General features: G+C 32.7%; 1 protein-coding gene across 2 annotated transcripts in view; it reads left to right on the plus strand.

Annotated features, from left to right (window-relative positions):
• PLA2G4A (phospholipase A2 group IVA) overlaps nucleotides 1-18,115 on the plus strand; it is a 180,124-nt gene extending 162,009 nt beyond the window's left edge. For both annotated transcript variants that reach the window (XM_031937047.1, XM_031937048.1), the window contains 3 exons: nucleotides 3,670-3,865; nucleotides 4,687-4,844; nucleotides 11,437-18,115. In XM_031937047.1, the coding sequence (XP_031792907.1) occupies nucleotides 3,670-3,865; nucleotides 4,687-4,844; nucleotides 11,437-11,568 (486 nt within the window). In that variant the 3' untranslated portion in view covers nucleotides 11,569-18,115. The remainder of the gene's footprint in view (nucleotides 1-3,669; nucleotides 3,866-4,686; nucleotides 4,845-11,436) is intronic.
• Nucleotides 18,116-18,866: the final 751 nt, after the last annotated feature.

An 18,866-nucleotide genomic window follows, 5' to 3' on the forward strand; every position in this document is an offset into this window, starting at 1 on the left:
TCTAAACTCTGGGCACTCCCCATGTCTGGAACACTCTCTCTCTTTCCACTATTCTGAGTTAGGTCCAAAAACAAGTGATTCTGCCTTGCAAAACATTTCTATTATAACTGTAATTGAAGATCAGTGCCATGTCGATAAAAACCAGATTGACAAATTTTCAGAATAGCACATATAGGATGTTTACCAATCCCCAGATCTAAGTAGTAATCCTAAGAAATTATGGAAAAAATGATTGCCAAGATCCTTTATCATGGAATAATTGCTAAATTATTCCAAAATTTGGATCTTTCAGTTGTACATACTCAAGGAAAAGTCTGTTATGAGTAGGGCTATCAAAATAACTCAAAACCCAAATTGAATCTTCACTGATATTTTGTAACCCCCCCAAATCAAGAAAGCAGATTGATGAGTGATAACCCTCTTGGTTCTCTAAAAATTGAAACATAATCATAACATGGCGTATCAGTAAGAAATAATATTCTATTAAATTTCAGTGGAGCTCCCCAGCTCCCCAGGCAATCAGCAACGTTATCTAGGAAATGGGCTTAAATCCTTAATATTAGATGTATAAATTTAGCAATGCATTATATACTCAAAACAATATAGACATTAAATAGTATTAGTTTAAAAAATATACTTTTTTGGGAGAAATTAATTTCTTCCCCACTTTTTTCTTTCTTCCCTTTTTGTTTCCTTCTTTTCTTCTTTTCATCCTTCCTTCTTTCCCTCTGTTCCTTTATTAATTTGTTCCTTTCTTCTTTCTTCTCTTCTTCCTACCTATTTTATCCCTCCCTTCATTTCCATCCTTCCTTCCTTCATTTCTTATTTCCTTTCTCCTCCCTCTTTCTCTCACTTTCTCCCTTCTTCCTCTCTTTCTTCTCTCCCTCCCTTCCTTCTTTAACTTCTAAAAGCAGACATTTCTTTTTTCCTCAGTGCATTTTAATAGAGTTGACAAACAATTGTTAGGAAATAATAACTTGTGATGGTACTAGGCATGAGATTGTTGCAGTCTCTGAGGCTTTTTTAAGTAGATTGATAATTGGGGGCAGTCGAATCTCATGGCTCTCTCCAAAATTTAGACTGCCAAAGCTAGTTCTCCATATTGTAGGGAATGAAGTACACTTAATTTCATCTTGAATATTCTATCAGCTGAGTAACAATTAGAGAAAATTTTAATGTACTTGTACCATGTGCTATATAATAATAATTCTGATAACAACCAGCATTAATATAATGCTTTAGGGTTTGCAAAGTGCTTTGCAAATGTCTCATTTCTTCCTTATGTAATATTGAGAACCAGGTGCTATAGTATCCCATTTTCACAGATATGGAAACTGAAGCAGATAGAAATTGAGTGATTTACCCAGCTATTTCCTTCTAAGGCCATCTTAAACTCAGTTGTTCTTGACTCCAGGTCAAATGTTTTTCCCTGTGAAAAATCTAGAAAAAGGCATTTCTTGCCTATGAAGTGGTAGAAGTCCAATCTCTTCTCATCTACTTTCAGTGACTGAAATGGTGTTCTAAAAGATATTTTAGAAATCAAAAATTACCCCAGGTTATAATGGTTTGATTTTTAATTGATGCCTAATCTGTTTAAATATTTGTTTCTAAATTAACTTGCTTTCAGTTAGCTTATTTGAGTTTTTCAAATACATTTCTAGACCCAAAGTGAACTTATGTTTTAAAATATTTTTTCTCTTTTTTTTCTCTTTAGCTTTATTGTATCTTTTGTTTCTCAGACTGATTTAATTTTCCCTTTGAAACCCTCCCTTGTACTAAAGGAAAATAGTTTGGTAAAACTAGCCAACAAAACAACTGTGTCTGGCAAAAAAAAATATTATACATTGTAGTTTCCTATTTTTGTACCAATATAATAAATGTATATCTGGAAAAGAGTCAGAGAATGTCTTTCATAATAAGACCTCTTAAACCAAGACTGGTCTGCAGTTCATCAGAGTGCAACTATCAATTAGCACTGGTTTTATATACATTCTTACCACTATGTATTTTATTCTTTTGTGTTCTCCAAGCTTATCCATTTTACAAATTGCCCTTTTGGAAGTTATTTTGCAAATCTCTGCATGTTATTTTTAAAGTAAAAAAATCATAAGAAAAGAGGATTAAAAATTCAACATTTCCTATTATTTACTTCATGGAAATATAATTCTTCAAATGACCCTCCCCAAAGTGCTTTTAAAAGTAAATTTCTGACACATTTCTATAATTTATTGTATCTGGCTGGTAATCAAGTTAAATTAAAAGAAAAAAATACCCAACAATCTGGCAAGAATTTTTAAATCAGTAATAATGTGTCAGAGTTTCATTCCTTCTTTAAAAAGACATTGAATATTATAGTCTGAATCCTCTGACTTAGTCATCCTGCTGACCTTTAATTCATGACTTTTTAAATGTAGTATGTCACGATCCATAAGGAGAAATATCTCATCTTCCTGACTACCAATGTGAAAGGATCTATCTAAAAATATCCTTATCTTTCATGCTAACATAGTTCACTTTTCCTTTTCTCTATTACAGCCAAGTGGTTAGAGAAATATAAGTATTGAGATTATTGAGTCATGATGTTAAAAATCATTAGTCTTCCCGCCCCCCCTTTCCCACACTACTGTCTCTTTTTGTTTTTCTCTTGCATAATTCTTAATGGATATTAGTAGTTGTTGCTGCCTGGGCAGAAATAACAAACTGGCCAATGATTCAATTCTTTTCCTTTAAAAATTGTTATTCAGGGGTAGCTAGGTAGCACAGTGAATAGAGCACCAATCCTGAAGTCAGGAGGACCCGAGTTCAAATCTGCTTTCAGACATTTAACACTTCCTAGCCGTGCAACCTGGGACAAGTCACTAAATCCCAATTGCCTCAGCAATATATATATATATATATATATATATATATATATATATATACACATATATATGTATATATATATATATACACATATATATGTATATATATATACACATATATATGTATATATATATATAATTCTTATTTTTATAAAGAATGTAATGTTATCCCTCCTCCCTCTCTGTTTAAGATAAGAAAATTATTATTCACAGTGTGGACTTTTCACTGACAGCTACTGTGATATTGGGTATTTATTATTTTTGGAAGTATTATTGGGAAAAAAGGTAGCTTAGAATTTACAATTTGATAACCTCTCATAGATATAAATAAAGTTGACTTGAGGATAATTCAATTTAATAAGTATTCACAGTTAAGTGCCTATGTACTGTGTGTAAGAGACTACAATATGTATTAAGTGGGTTATGATATAATAACATATAATTCATAGAGCTTACATTTCTCTGAGCATATGTTCCCAGATCCATATTAAAACCTTTTTGATATCTCATATAGTGTTGTTTACTTTGATATAATTCTGGCTTTAAGTTTGGCTTTACAAGGTTGGATAATGTAATGTACAAGGGGGATTATTGAGATAATATTAAAATATGTTACATAAGTTTTCTTAGAGAAATCTTAGTTAAGATTTTTATTATGAAGTGTTTAAATTTTATTTTAGTTATATAAAGCTGCCTTCTGGAGTTATAAAAAACACATTGCTCAAGTGAAAAAGATACTTGATAGAGGACCCTCATCTCCTGGGAAAGAGAAATTTAAGAATCATAAATATTGTTATTTTCTTCCTAGGAAATTCTGCTTGCTGAAAAGTGGGCAAAAATGAATAAACTTTCTTTTCCAAAGATTGATCCTTATGTATTTGATCGAGAAGGTCTGAAAGAATGTTATGTCTTTAAACCTAAAAATCCTGATGTAGACAAAGATTGCCCAACTATCATCCATTTTGTTCTGGCTAATATCAACTTCAGGAATTATAAAGCTCCTGGTAAGTTGGGAATGATTTATTGAAATTTCCTGTCAAACAGAATTTTTTATTTTTCTTTATTGAGCGGTATAGCAGGGCAGTGTAGGAGGTCAAAGGAGGGAACCAGCTTTAAAGCACTGCTTGTACAAAAAGATCTAGAATTTTTTATTGACTACAAATTCAATGTGAACCGTTGGTATGATATGACAGCTAGCAAAGCTAATGTAAACTTAGGCTGATTTAATAGAAATAGAGTGTTGCTGGTGATAGAAGTTATGGATCTTCTGTATTCTCTGAGTCAATCTTATCTGTAGAGTATGTTAAATTATGAACCCTTCACTACAGGAGGATAATCTGAATAGTTTTTTAAAAGGGGGAACTGGCAAACCATGAGAAATTATTGAAAGCACTAGGAATATGTCAAGGGCACATAATAATGATCATCAAATATTTTGTCTATTTTCATATATAAGAGTAAGAAAACTGAGTTGCTCAAAAGGAAAAAAAAAACCTGGAACCAATAAATAAAAGTTATATGAAGGCATGTTTTAGTTTAACATAAGAATGTATTTTGTTTTTTGGAAATGCTTTTTAACAATTACATTTATCAAACAATAAAATAAGCTAGTGTACTAACAAAGGAATTTGTTTACTTTCTGGGGAAGTATTTGAGTAGCAATTGAATGGTTTTTAGTAGAAATGATGTAGAAGGAACTTCTATATTGGGAAGGAAATTAGCCTAGCTGCTCTTTTAAAATTCTTCCAGATTTAAGATTTGAAAGTTGTACATGTATGTTATTTGGCATTTGAAAATGATTAACTCTTTGTAAATTGATCCATAGGGATTCCAAGAGAAACACAGGAAGAAAAAGATTTTGCTGATTTTGATATTTTTGATGATCCTGAATCTCCATTTTCCACATTCAACTTTCAATATCCAAATCAAGCTTTTAAAAGACTTCATGATTTAATGCATTTCAACACATTGAATAACATAGATGTAAGTATCATCTTTAGTAAAACTAAATTATTTCTAAAGAAGATACAGCAAGTGATAGCTAGTTTAAATCATTTAAGTGTATACATAGTTGTTTTAAACACAGATAACAGCTAACTTTTGTAAGGGAGTAACACTAATATTGAGTGTGAGTTCACAGCAAAATTGATAAACCAACTTGGTCACATCTTCAAAAGTAGAGTTTCAAAGAAAATATGTTTGCAATTAAATATTTCTTTGCCTTCTTTCTGAGATTATTATTCCATCACATAGTAGGTAATAATAAATAATGTTTTTATAAGCAGAGAGACACTTTGAGGATTTGAAGTTCAAATTTACCATTTTGATCTTGACATCTATAACAACTTCAAGGAGAGGGGTAGCAGATAGAGTATCAGCCCTGAAGTTAGAAGGACCTGAGTTTAAATGCAGAATTAGACAGTTAATATTTACTAGTTGTGTGACTCTGGGCAAGTCATAACTCCAATTGCTTCAACAAAAAACCAACCAACCAAACAAACAAAAACAAAAACACTTTAAGGAGAGCTTTAAGAGGTATTTGGAAAACATAAATTTTAAAATAAGGATTGATTCATATTTATCTTTCAATCATTAGTCCATAATACAATGTTTAACATACCATTGGACTTAATGAAAACAGATTGAATGGAATGCTTGTGGAAGCATAAGGCAGATGCATATGTTTGTATATATAAACACATGATAGGCAGATGTGTAGGCTACAGATTTTACAATTAGATTGCTTAGATTATGAATGTGTAACATCATATTTGATAAAGAAAAATTTAAAATGACATTAAATTTTTAATTCTGTATAATTCTGTATAATTGAAATATATTGATCTCACTGTAATTTTGGTTTAAAATCTAATAGGTAGCTTATTCGAGGTATTGACTGTTATTTATAATCATTCGATTATTTATGTGTATTCTAAGAAAGTGGTGTGCTTGATGATACATTGATGAGAAACTGATTTAAATTAGAGATTGAATTTTAACAATCAATTTTCTTAACTAACTTAACTTTACAGTAAACTCATCAAGTATTGGCTTCTTGTAGTTCATTTAATCATGTTGCATTTTAAGTGCTTCCATTCTCCAGAATGGGGGGAAAAAGACACTTGGCAAAGAAACAGATTCAAGAGGCTGACCACTATTATTAAAAGACAATTTGTGGTCATAGTCACTCTTTGTGGAGACTGTGGTTCATTGTAAATTTAATCCTTCTACTCTCAGTTTGCCCTACTTAACCCTTTGCCTGAAGAATACTCTCCCCCCCCCAAAAAAAAAAAATAAAAAAGAAATTTCCTCCCTTCAGTCTGAAACTAAATCTCCCAGCTTTCCTCACTGGAAACTGAGTTTTTATATTTTTTCAGTGTATTCATGACATTTTTCTTTTTCTTTCCTCTCTGCTTTGTGCCTCCTTTGCTTCAGCACACTGTGATGATTCCATTAACACCGATTTTTGCATATATCTAAAACAAGCAAATTCTGGCCACTGATCATGCTGCAATATTTCTATATTGGGGACCCAAATCTGTCTATGTGCCATTGTGGCCTTTTATTTTAGCTTCTTTTTTGTATTGAATTTCTTCAATCGCATTGCAAACACTTTGGCTGACGGGATGAGGGATGAGGGGCTGTATCTTTTATCGTATAGCACCCAGCATATTTTCTCAAATATTTTATTGAATATTAAAAGAAAATAGATCACATTTGACATTAATGCAATTGATCAAGAAGCATACTGTGTCATGAAGGATGAGATGATTCTAGGTCTCATTGACATATAGTATTCCATTTAATTAAGAAAACGTACACACAAATGAAGTGCTTTCTACCTTGCGTTCCCGTCATATATAATTTGCATTTATTTTATATGTGGATGCTTTCCTTTATAGAACATAATCCCCATGAAGGCAGAGATGGCTTCATGTTTATTTTTGTATTTTCATTGCTCAACTTGGTGCCTTAAGTATTGTAGATTCTTAATTGATTGATTGTGAAGCTGTGGATACAAAGACACTTTTTTTTCAACATCCAGCCCTCAAAGAGTTCATATTCTAATGGAAATTTAAGTAAATAATACAGAATAAATACAAAGCGATCTCAGGAGGGAGAGCCTGTAATAACAAATGAAGGAAAGGGAAGGGATTAGGAAAGAGCTTGTATAGGAATTAATTCTTGAGGTATGCATGCCCTAAAGGAAGCTAGGAATTCTATAAAACAGGAATAAGGAAGGAGTATACTGTGGGCATGAAATGTAGGCATGTCCTCCCATAAATTTGTTTACAGAAGTAGAGTTCCTGTGGTAACAAATTAAACAAATTGATTTTTTTTTTTAATGATCTTATCTGAAACATGTTCTGCAAACATTTGAAAAATCTATAAATCCTCTGTTCATAAAATGCCACCTAGTGGAAAACACCTATTTTATTCTATTTCTATTGTGTTTGAAATTAAGTGTATACTAAACTGTACACAGAATATCAGAATTGGTGGGTGATAATAAAAAACTTAGAGACCCTGAAAAGTCACCTCACCATCCACAACAGATTTAGAGCCTGAAAATAATGGATGAGATTAGAAAAACTTATTTGTTCTAGTTTGCCATTTTTTTTTTGTTATTAATGACTGAGAACATTTTTTAATGGTTGTCAAGTATTTATTAAAAATATGTGAGGATTCTGAGAAGATGGTAGAGTAGGTCAGTAAATTTCAAATTCTCCAGATTTTCCCCACAAATAGAATAAATTTGAGCCTCAGAATGAAATGTAGACTGGTAAGAAATAATCGAGAAGATGAGGCAGAAAAGGGTTTTTTCTGGCATAACCCTAGAGTATCCAAAGAAAGACCCCCAGATTGAAGATTAAGCAGAACCAATTCGAAGTTCAGACACCTCCAGGATAGGTCCACAGAAACACCAAGGGGGAACTCCTGGAGATAACTAGGCTGGGCTGCAGCTCCAACAGGAATCACAGGAACTTACACTTTTGAGATTGCTTGAAGAGTTGGAGTTCTGAGGAGGGGGAAGTCTGAGGGAACTTTGGTTGTTTAGAAACACCAGGCCCACCTGTACTGCTGAGATGCAGTCCTGGGTAAGAAGGAACCAACACACTGGGGAGTGCAGAAGCAATGGGGCAGGGTTGCTGCTGGCTGTGGACACTTACAAGAGGGGTGAGCTCTTGCTTTGGGGTTCAAGGTCAGAGAAGAGAGCTGAAGTGAAACTAGAAGTACCATCCCTCCACCCCATGATTAGAGCTGCCTACACTGTTATGGGCCAGAACTTGAAACAAGGTACTAAGTAGAATTGAGGGGACAATGATTAAATCTAGTTTAGCATTGATTTAATCTACAACAAATAATGGTTTCCTAGTGATATAATAATTACTCAGTGTGGAGCATATAAGCAGGGACTGAGAGCCACAGAGGAGAAGGTCTCAGGGCCACAGAAGACACTAGAAGCTCTTGGAGGCTGAGACAGATTCATTCCATTGTCCACCTTTGTGGTGGCTGGAGGCTAAAGTACAAACCTTTGAATTCAGAGAGATTTAGAGGGCAGAGAAGACAGGTGAGAGCTCAAGCTCTTGGAACCAAGGAGAGAGGTAGGCCTCTAAGAAAACTAGCAGAGTCCCAAGTGAAGGAGATAGGACTTGGAAAGAGATAATAAAGGATTTGGATTTTAACCCCTGGCTACTCCTGTGGTGATTACTGAACTGAAACGAAGGCTGCTCCTAGAGACCCCAAGGGAATCAAATAAGAGAACAGTATGCTACACTAATATTTTTCATTAAAAAAATGAATTGGCAGAGGAGAAAGACCCCAACCATAAAAACTTACTATGGGAGTAGGGAAGACCAAGGCTCATGTTCAGAGGAAGACACTGAAGTAAAAAAAAAAAAAGTATCTACTTCCAAAGAGATGTTAAATGGCTCTCTGCCCAGAGAGAATTTGTAGAAGAACTTTAAAAGTTAAAAATCAATGAAAGATATTGAGGAAATACTAAAAAAATACTAAAAAGAAAAACAAGATTATGAAAAAAAGTTGAAAGAACTAGAAATGGAGATGGATAGTCTTAAAGGTGAAGATAAGTCTTTGAAAATTAGAATTGGGTAAGAGAAAGCCATTGAAACTATGAGATCAAGAAATAACAAAACAGAATATGAAAAACTAGAACAGAATGTGAAACATCTCATAAGGAAAACAACAGATTTGGAGAACAAATCAAGAGAAAACATAAAGATAATTGGATTGCTATGCTCACAAAAAGAACACTGACACAATGACGCAAGAAATAATCCAAGAAAACAGTACTGAAATGATAGAACAGGAGGGGAAAACAGAAATAGAAAAAAATACACCAATCACCACCTCAAAAAGATCCTATGTGGAAAACACATAGAAATATCATTGCCAATTTTTGAAACTCCAAGATAAAAGAAAAAAATTGCTAGAAACAAGACAAATACAATTCAACTACACTAAAGCTATAATTAGAATTGTATAGGATTTAGCAGCCCCAATAAAAGACCACTGGATAAAAGATCCTGGGATCATATATATTGACAATCAAACTAACCTATGGCCAAAAACATAATATTCAGCAAAATTGTCCCTAATATTGAATAAAAAAGTGGATATTCAACAAATTTGCAGATTTCAGGACTTTCCTTTCAATCAAACTCAGGTGTAATAGAAAATTTAATATATAAGAATCAATATCAATTAACTTCAAGAAACTGAATATGGATAAAGTGTTTATGCTTTTTACATGGAAATGGGCATCATTTAAGATTTACACCACCAATAAAGAAGCTCAAGAAAAAAATTGAGGGAAAGTTAAGATAAAAATGATAATTATGTTATACAAATGAAGTACAGAGGAAGAATAGACTCAGAGACATTAGTGGAATGTGGAGAGCTCTTAGATCTGAAAGCCTACTCATATCAGGAATGGGTCAAATAGGCAACACTGCATATATACTGTAAAGGGTATATAACATTCTTCAAAATCTATAAAGAAATAATGGGGGAGAAAGGGGAGAGGAGGAAGCAAAGGGTGAGGGAAGAAGACAAAGGATGGATCCATGGAAGAGATAAAGTAATAGCAAGGCAAGCTAAAAAGCAAAATTAAAGCAAAGAGTTAGCAGGCATAGAAAAGATGTGGGAGTGGGATGGGGAGATTTGTGTATATGTATATGTGTGTATATATCTACATATGGATACATAAATATAGTCTTTCTTAACTATGGCCTGCTTGGGAGAGATGAAGTGGGTGTAAGGGGGGAAAGAGAATAAAATTCAAAATATGTACAGCAGATAATCCCCAAAGAAGTAAAAAAAAAATGAAGAATTTAATTTCTTCTAATATTACAAAAGTTTTTTCTTGAACTGGTAATTTATTGTTATATATTTTGAATACTTCCTGATATTCTACTGAGCACATGACAATATTTTCTTTTGTTTTGTTTTATCTTCCTTTTATGTTTTTCTTTTTTATTTTCTTTTTAAAATAAAATAAAATTAAAACAAACTTGTCAGGCACTGTGGTAAGTACACTGAGGGTACAAAGAAAGGCAAAAACAATCCTCACTTTTTTGGAGTTCATTATCTAAGGGAATAGGCAAGCAAATAATTATGTATAAGCAATTATTATAGTTATTCTGAGATGAATGGGACTAGCATTAAGGGGAACTGAGAAAGGCTCTTTCGAGGGGGGAGTTTTAATTAAATCCTAAAGAAAGATGAAGAGGGAGAGCATTGTAAGCAGGAAGGACAGCCAGGTACGTTAAAGCCGGAGACTAGTTTGGACTCTCTTTCAGTTAGATCAAAGGGTGCTCGGTTTGTTTCTGCTAGTGTAGAAATGTATCATATTATGGCAAGGGGTCATGTTGTAATGATTAGTCAGAAGTTTTCTTGAGTAATTGAAAGTGTTTTTAAAGTAATTAAAAACACTTTCAAGAAAACTTCACTGGGTTGTCAGATTCAGTATTTTGCATGAGGAAAAGAAAGGAAAGGGTGTAAAAAGACAGATGTAAAAAGATAAGAGCTTTGTTAAGAACTTGAATTACTTCTATTGAAAAACTATTGACATCTTCTGTTCATTTATTTCCTGAAATTGTTTTTTTTTTCCTAAGCAATACAGAGTATCATAGATGATTTACTTCTTTAACAGAAGGGTGGAGTTTACTAATAAGAACATTGAGAGGAATAATGAACTAAAAATATGTATGAATCCTTGATCTAGAATTTCTGATATCTTCCTGTAATCAAGAAATATTTAGAAATCATAGAACATATAAAGATAGTGAATAACATATTGGGTGGAAATTTTTACTTAGATTATCAGACTATCATACTACATGAAAACTTTGTTTAAATGCATTTAGAACAGATTTGTATTGTATTACACTTTTTCATAATATATCATATACTATCCGAGTTCCTATCTTTGGAAGTAGAATGTTTGCTCTTTTTGGGAACTGAATTTTTTTTTTACTCTTTCTATGTCTAACACCCAACACAATGTCTTACATGTAGAGGGTGCTGAATGAATCTATTTTCTGTTTTGCAGGTGATCAAAGATGCCATATTTGAAAGCATTGAGTACCGAAGACAGAACCCATCCCGTTGTTCAGTTTCCCTCAGTAGCATTGAGGCACGAAGATTCTTTAACAAGGATTCCCTAAGCAAACCCTCAGCATAGACTATGTGTTAGAAAGTACATCTATTGTCTATGCTACAGCAGTTTGTAATGTAACAACTGGAGTTGCCACAAAAGGCATCATAGCTCTAGAGAGACTGGATGGCACTAAGATTAACAATGATTTTTGCTGCATGATAATGATACCATTGTTGTCTTTTTGAATGGACAAATGTCATTTCTTTATGTGAACACAGGCTTATTCATGTTTTCCATCAGGATGAGCTTCCAAATATACTGTAGGAAAATATGCTAAATTTTAAAACATTCCTCACCAGTTGTTTTATTTACTATACTGTTTTTTGCAATACTGATTCTTTTTAGAGTGTGTGAAAGGATTGATGTCTAGGAGTACTACTTTCCATGGAGTGCAAATTTTATCCACTGACTAGATTTATCATCTTATGGGACAACACTATTTCTTATTTATGTATACAGAAATGTAATAGATATCTTTAGCAATATAAAAACTATTTTGTGAAAGCTTTTTTTTTTTTTAAAGATTCATTGTCAGCACGTTTAGTGAAATGCTATTACCAATTCTTGAATCCTCTGTCCCCAAAGCAAGAGGCTAAAATTGAACATAAATAAAATTATCTCACATTTATAGAGGGCCTCATGGTTTACAAAACATTTTCTTCACAGCAACCTGATAAGGAAGATGGGGAGGGTATTTTCACTAATATTTTATGGATAAAGAGCTAGAGCTAGATGAACATGGCTAAGTGCTTTTAGTTCCATAGATAATGAGGGCTAAGATTGAAACTAGATTTCTGACTCTTAATTCTGCTCTTCTTTTGACTATTCCACAATAATATCACATCTCTATCACCTTCAAGCTATTTTTCCTAAGAATTCCTGTGATGTTTTATTAAACCAAATAATGCACATACTGAATCAAGAACCAGAAATGCAGGATTCTTCTTTTATTTTTTTTTTTTGAAAGGCAATTGGGGTTAAGTGATTTGCCTAGTGTCACACAGTTAGGAAGTATTAAGGGTCAGAAGCCAAATTTGAATTTTGGTCCTCCTGACTCTAGGCCCCATGCTTTATTCACTGCACCATTTAGCTGGCCCCAAATGCAGAATTCTTAAAACAGGTTTCCTATACACAAAGAAAACTAAACTTAAAAATAAATTAATTTTGTTTCATTTTTATCTTTTGTTTGTCTGTTTTGCTTTGTTTTCTTTTTCTCCAGAGAATTGCTTAAAGAAATGGTAATGACAAGAACTGTCTGCTTATGGAAGTTCAACTTTCCTATTCTCATCTGAGATTATCTATATCACAAAGGATCATTGAATCTCACTGCCCCATTACTATTACTTCTTTGATCCTCTGGGCTATAGGATTGAGATTTGTGAAATATGGCCTTTCTCTTTTCTCTTTCCTCTCCCCTCATTCCTTCTCTTTTCATATTTTATATTTCTTTTGATTAGAGAGGTTGCATTTTTTCCTCTTTCTTTCCACATTCCTTCCTATATTATTTTCTTCTGACTGTCTCTGCTTATTTATCTGTAGTACCTTTTTATCTCTTCCTATCTCGCTGTCTCTTGCTTTTATAGAATTAAAACCTGTAAAAAACCTCAGAGGTAATATTATCCATTCCCTCCTATTATGTAGAAGAAAACACAAGAAAGTGGAATAACATGTCCAAGTTCACATAGTAAGTAAATAGCAAAATCAAGATTTAATTCTAGTTCCTATAATTTCAAATCTAGTGCTTTCCCCACATGACCAAATATACCTTAATGTTACAGTAAAGCAACTTCTAGTAACAAAAACTTTCTCTTATAGATTATTCCATTTAATATTCACAACATGCTTTTGTGAAAGACAGAGGTATTCAATTTTAAGGAGTTTCCTTAAGTTCTCTAAGTTGTCCTGGTGGAACCTACATTTTATGGTTTCTAGTTTAGGATTCTTTCAACTACTCCAAAATGCTATATTAATTAAAGAACAGACAACTATAATTTATAGGCCAATTATTGAATTTGTAATTTGGGGGTCCTTTATTTTATTTAGTAGAAGACATTTGTGAATTCTAGGCAATTTAAAATATATGGCAGATTTGAGTGGTGCCAGAGCGCAATAGATGCAGAGAAAATTACAAAATAAGGAAGACCTCGCTTCAAGTTATGTTCCTGAGTATATGACTATATCTAAGTCATAAAAACTATAGAAGGGAATGGATAAAATGATCTCTGAGGTTTCTTACAGGTCTTAATCTATGAAAGAAAGAGAAAGAGACACAGAGAGAAAGAAGCCAAGGAATATAATTCCAAGATTATATTCCAGGTGCTGCTCTGCATTGTTTGAAGAAATATTCTCAAGCTAATATTCCTTAAACCAATGAAATTTCAGTTTCCTCAATATTGGGCCTCTAAAACATACTATGTAAGTTACTATCTCAGCCAATCAATCCATAAACATTTATGAAGTATGTACTATGTTCACTCTGTACCATGCATTGTGCTAAAGGCTCAGGATACAAAAGAAAAAAAAAAAGTGAAAAAAGGCAAGGCAGTCCCTGTGTTCAAGGAACTTACAATACCTTCCCTGCCTTTTTGTAAGGATAGTTTTGTCGATAACTTCTTCCACTTGACAACCATCACAATCAAGAATACTGTATGATTTGAATAATGTCTCCTACTTCCATACTGAGTGATAAAAGAAAATTATAGGTCAATGTAATAACCTTTCAACTATATTTTTCAAAAAATATATAACTCCCTATAATCCCATGCAGTCTTATATCTGGAAAACTACATTACAATCCTGAATCCTTTCCAGCTATTGCTTCTCAATCAAACATGCCTTTCTTTTTCTAGCCCCTATTCCTAGGATATAAAACAATTATCTTCTCACAACAGAAAAGGCTAAATTCACTAAAAATGGGGGATTGATGTAATGGAGAGTGCCCAGGATTTGAATCTCAGTTTTTATCTTAGTGTCTTCTACGGCCTGGGTGACCTTGGAGACATTGTATAATCTCACTGGGTCTTACCCTTCTCAGCAACCAAGGACTAGGAGATCTGTCACTAAGATTCCTCTAAATCTATGGTCCTAAGATTTCATAAAGAAATGGATTAAAAACCATCATAATGTGATAAGTAACCATCAAAATTATTCTGAAGCTATTCCCTGATTGTTTTTAAGCTCAGGTCTTTATATCCTACAGTCTTTGGCTGGGCAATAACATTTAAAGAATACTATTTAAGCAGAATATCATAACCAGTTCTGTGGAGATATTTGAAGAGGCCCCTAACCTCAAAGAAATTTTATAGAAATGGGAAAGAACAATATTTTTCTTTAAAATATACAAGAGATAAAGCATAGAGGAATATAAAGAAATATCTAAGTGCCAGCAGCTATATAATTATTGAAATACTCACTAAACAATTATTAAACCACTTTTCATATGTAGACAACTGGGTAGACAACAGCATTGCAAGAGACAAAGCTTGAAATAATAAGAGCTTCCTTGCTCTTATAGATCCTACAGACTACCATTACAGATAGAAGTTCCAGAGTAAAATGACCAGAATCTAGTGGGATTGATCTTCATGAAAGGAGCAAGTCTTTTGAAGGAGAAAGATGGAATGTTTTAGAAGATAAAGGGAATCCTAAATACTCTGCACTGTTTTAGCATGATCCTATTGGGCTCATGGAAAATGTAGGAAGTAAATTAATAAATGACCACATATTCCTTTCTCTATTTACTTTATTCATATTCTTGTCTTCAATTAATGCAAGTTTTTCTACTGATATTCTCAGTATTATCATTTTTAAATTTCTACCCACTATAGATAATTGTATACATATCTATATCCATTCACACACCACAATTATGCTCTGAGTACAATACACTTGGTTTGTAACTAATGACATGGTCAAGTTCAAATGTTTGCATCTTCATCCCAATTAGCATCACGTGAAGCCAGTCAGCACTTTTTATCTATACTTTTCACAATAAATCAGCCTAGCAAACATAGACTCATTTATCAATAGAGTTATTGTTAATCAGACGGATGGGCTCTTATGTGAATTACAGACACATTTTTAATTGTCGAAAATGTGCAAGCTCCTGAAAAGTGTTTGCAATGAATTTTTCTTCCTAGACATTGTCTTGATACTAAATAAATCTACCAGGTGATTAATAAATGCCTCTAGTATTGATGAATAGATTTTCCCCTTGCTTAACTTAGAACCTGTGGAAAATCGAAAGAAAATAGAGGCAATTATTTTAGCACCCTATCTGTTAAATTGTCACAGTAAAAGTCAAATAAAAGTTGATATGCCTAAGCCAAAAAACATAGAAATGAATTTTCTCATTGTGCTCAATATGTTATGCCTACACAAAAATTGTATGGAGGTTGAAATTTCTTCATGGTTGAGTGCTTATTCTTGGCTTATATCTTTGTTTCATTAGGAAAAAGAGCCATACTTTAATTATTCCAGCCCTTCATTTTCAACAACATGCTCACTTAATTCATACAATATATAGAACAAGATTCTGAAATAAAGACTATACAAAGATAATCAGAAGTTTTTTCTGTCCTCAAGGACAATTTAATGTGGGAGAGGACATACAGAACTATCACAACAGAGAATCAAGTAACAAATAATGTTGTAGACACTGTTTTATGTGTTAGGGATACAAAGTCAAAAAGCAAAGAAGCTACATTTTATAATGGCAAGTACATACAGCTACAGAATAAAGTGATATCTATAATTTTGAGACTTCTAAGAGAGGAATATAATTTTAAGTTTATGGAACAACAAGGTCTTAACAAGTGAGATTAAAACTAAGTCTTAAAGGATGACTAGCCTTCACAGTCAGATAAGAGAAGAGAGGATTACATATATAGAGTAAATATCTGGTGAACAAAAGCATGAGAAAGCAAAGAAAGGATTTAGAGAATTGTGATATAAATATGAAGAAGAATAGTTGTAGTTGGCAAGACTGAAATTTTAAAAGTTGTTTTGACTGTCCCCAACCTTTGCTTTTCTTTCTGCTTCTTCCTCTCCTTCAACTAATACTCCCTGCCTGCCCTGTTTAGGCATTCAGAAACATAGAGTTCCCCTTTATTTAACCTTTATAGCTTCTCTTTCTGATTTTGTTTGCTTTAATCCTCACAATATATATTGGGGTTATCCCAAATTCCCAAACCAGTGGTCTACTGCAGTATGCATTAGTTTTTGCTGGGAAAGAGCTTTCTGATCAAATTCCTATTTACCCACCCCCTCCCCATTTTTTTTTACTCCCAGTTTGCCCTAATTACAACCTTAAATGTTCTTATAATGATATAGTTAATTATAAATTTTGCCAACCTTTCCAGATACTTGGTTTCTTTCTTTTATTTACCATTTTATGAGGTAATACTACTCTTAATTCCCCACTATATTATTTGATAATATTTTATAAAATGTTTGTATTTGAAATCAACATGGCTCTTGGTTTTCATGTTTCTTGGCAAATGAGTACTGCTGGCTGATGATGTTCTTAAAGTCTTTTGGCCTTCTTGTTGTAGTAATTGATTTTTGGGGGTCAAACTTTCTTAGGAATGAGGACATTCTTTGAAAATGCTTATTCTTTTATTCATTTCCCATGTTTTAAAAGTATGACCATTATCAATATCTTGTTTGAACAGATGATGTATTTTTTCATTTTTATTTTCTTCTAATTTGTAATTTATTTTAATCTTTGCTCTCACAAGTCTATGGGACTCAGAAATATCTTTTATTTCAGGATCTATTTATTTCCCACCTTTCTAAATGTTATTTGATACTGATGATAGTCAATACTTACTGACTCTTTTTTGAAGAAAGTAGTTCTAACTTGTAAGTTGGTCAGAAGATTCTATGTAGTAGAGAAACATTTAGCTTCTTTTTGTTTCTTAATCTTGAGTCAGACTTTTCTACCATGTTCCTATATCCAATCTTGCCTTGAAATTGTCTAATAATAAAGTCAATGCTAATTGAATGTTTTTAAATTTTAAAATTTATTTTGATCTTAAACACAAAAAAGCATTTTGATGTACACAACTCAAGATAAAAAAAAACATGAAACAATTCATCTCCATTCATATTGTTTACTTTTAAAAAACTATGTAATGACAAATACATGTCATTAAATAGCTTAAAGGAGTATAATGAGATTTTGATTGAATTTTTCTATATTTGCATCTTTGATAAATTTTAGCAAATAAATTGCAATTCTATTTATGGTGGTTTTTATATGTGTTCTGAAAAAATGATCCTCTTCTTGCCTTTGAGTTCACAATAAAATGATTCCTACCAACTTCTTTATTTGGGTCTACCCAAGGAAAATCTATAAGCTATTTTCCCAACAATGTTAACTTCCCTTTTGTCTTCTGGTTTCGTTTGTTGCTAGATTCCTAATGTTTTTTTCTGTCTTAGATACAGAACTCTAAACTTTACACCAATGGTGTCAAACTCAAGTAGAAATGGTATGCCTTTTTCTTACACATGGATCCTTGCTGGATACATGTTGACTTGCTTCTAAAATAAAAGATTACTTCTGGTTTGATGTATTTTTATTTATTTCAGTAAATATTCACCAATTACATTTTAATTTGGTTCTAGTATTCTTCAGAGTATAGTGGGACATATATTTGATACCTCTGTCCTATATTCTGTTGTCTTACCTAGAATTATTTTTTATGTAACTATGGACAAATCACTTAACTTCTTGAAGCCTCTGTTTATTCATCTGATGTCAGTAGCTTTTCAATCATGTTCAAATCTTCATGACCTCCTTTGGGGTTTTCTTGTCAAAGATACTGAAGTGGTTTAAGCCATTTCCTTTTTCAGTTCATTTTGCAAATGAGAAAGTGGGAGAAAGGGTTAAAATCACTTGCCTAGAGTCACAAAACTAAGTGTCTGAGGCCATATTTGAACTCAGGAAGATGAAATTTTCTGACCCAGGTCCTGCACTCTGTCCATTGTGCCACCTAATTACCATATTTTTCATCTGAAGAATACAAATAATATTTGTACCTATCTTATAGGTTTACATAGAAGACTGAGTGATTTTTATATACTTGAATATATGTATATACATATATGTGTGTGTGCCTTTGCAAATCTTAATATGCTACATAAATTTGAACTATTGCAATAAAATTGACATACATTTATTAAGTTTCTGCTCTGTGGCAGGAACTGTGGTTAGTTCTGGAGCTATAAGAAAGAGAAAAGAAAAAGCCTCTGTTCTCAAGGTACTTAGGTTTAATGGGGAGAAACAACATGCAAACAACTATAGAAAGTATATATACATA

Source organism: Sarcophilus harrisii, chromosome 4, assembly GCF_902635505.1.
Source record: "Sarcophilus harrisii chromosome 4, mSarHar1.11, whole genome shotgun sequence".
NCBI classification, from domain to species: Eukaryota; Metazoa; Chordata; class Mammalia; order Dasyuromorphia; family Dasyuridae; genus Sarcophilus; species Sarcophilus harrisii.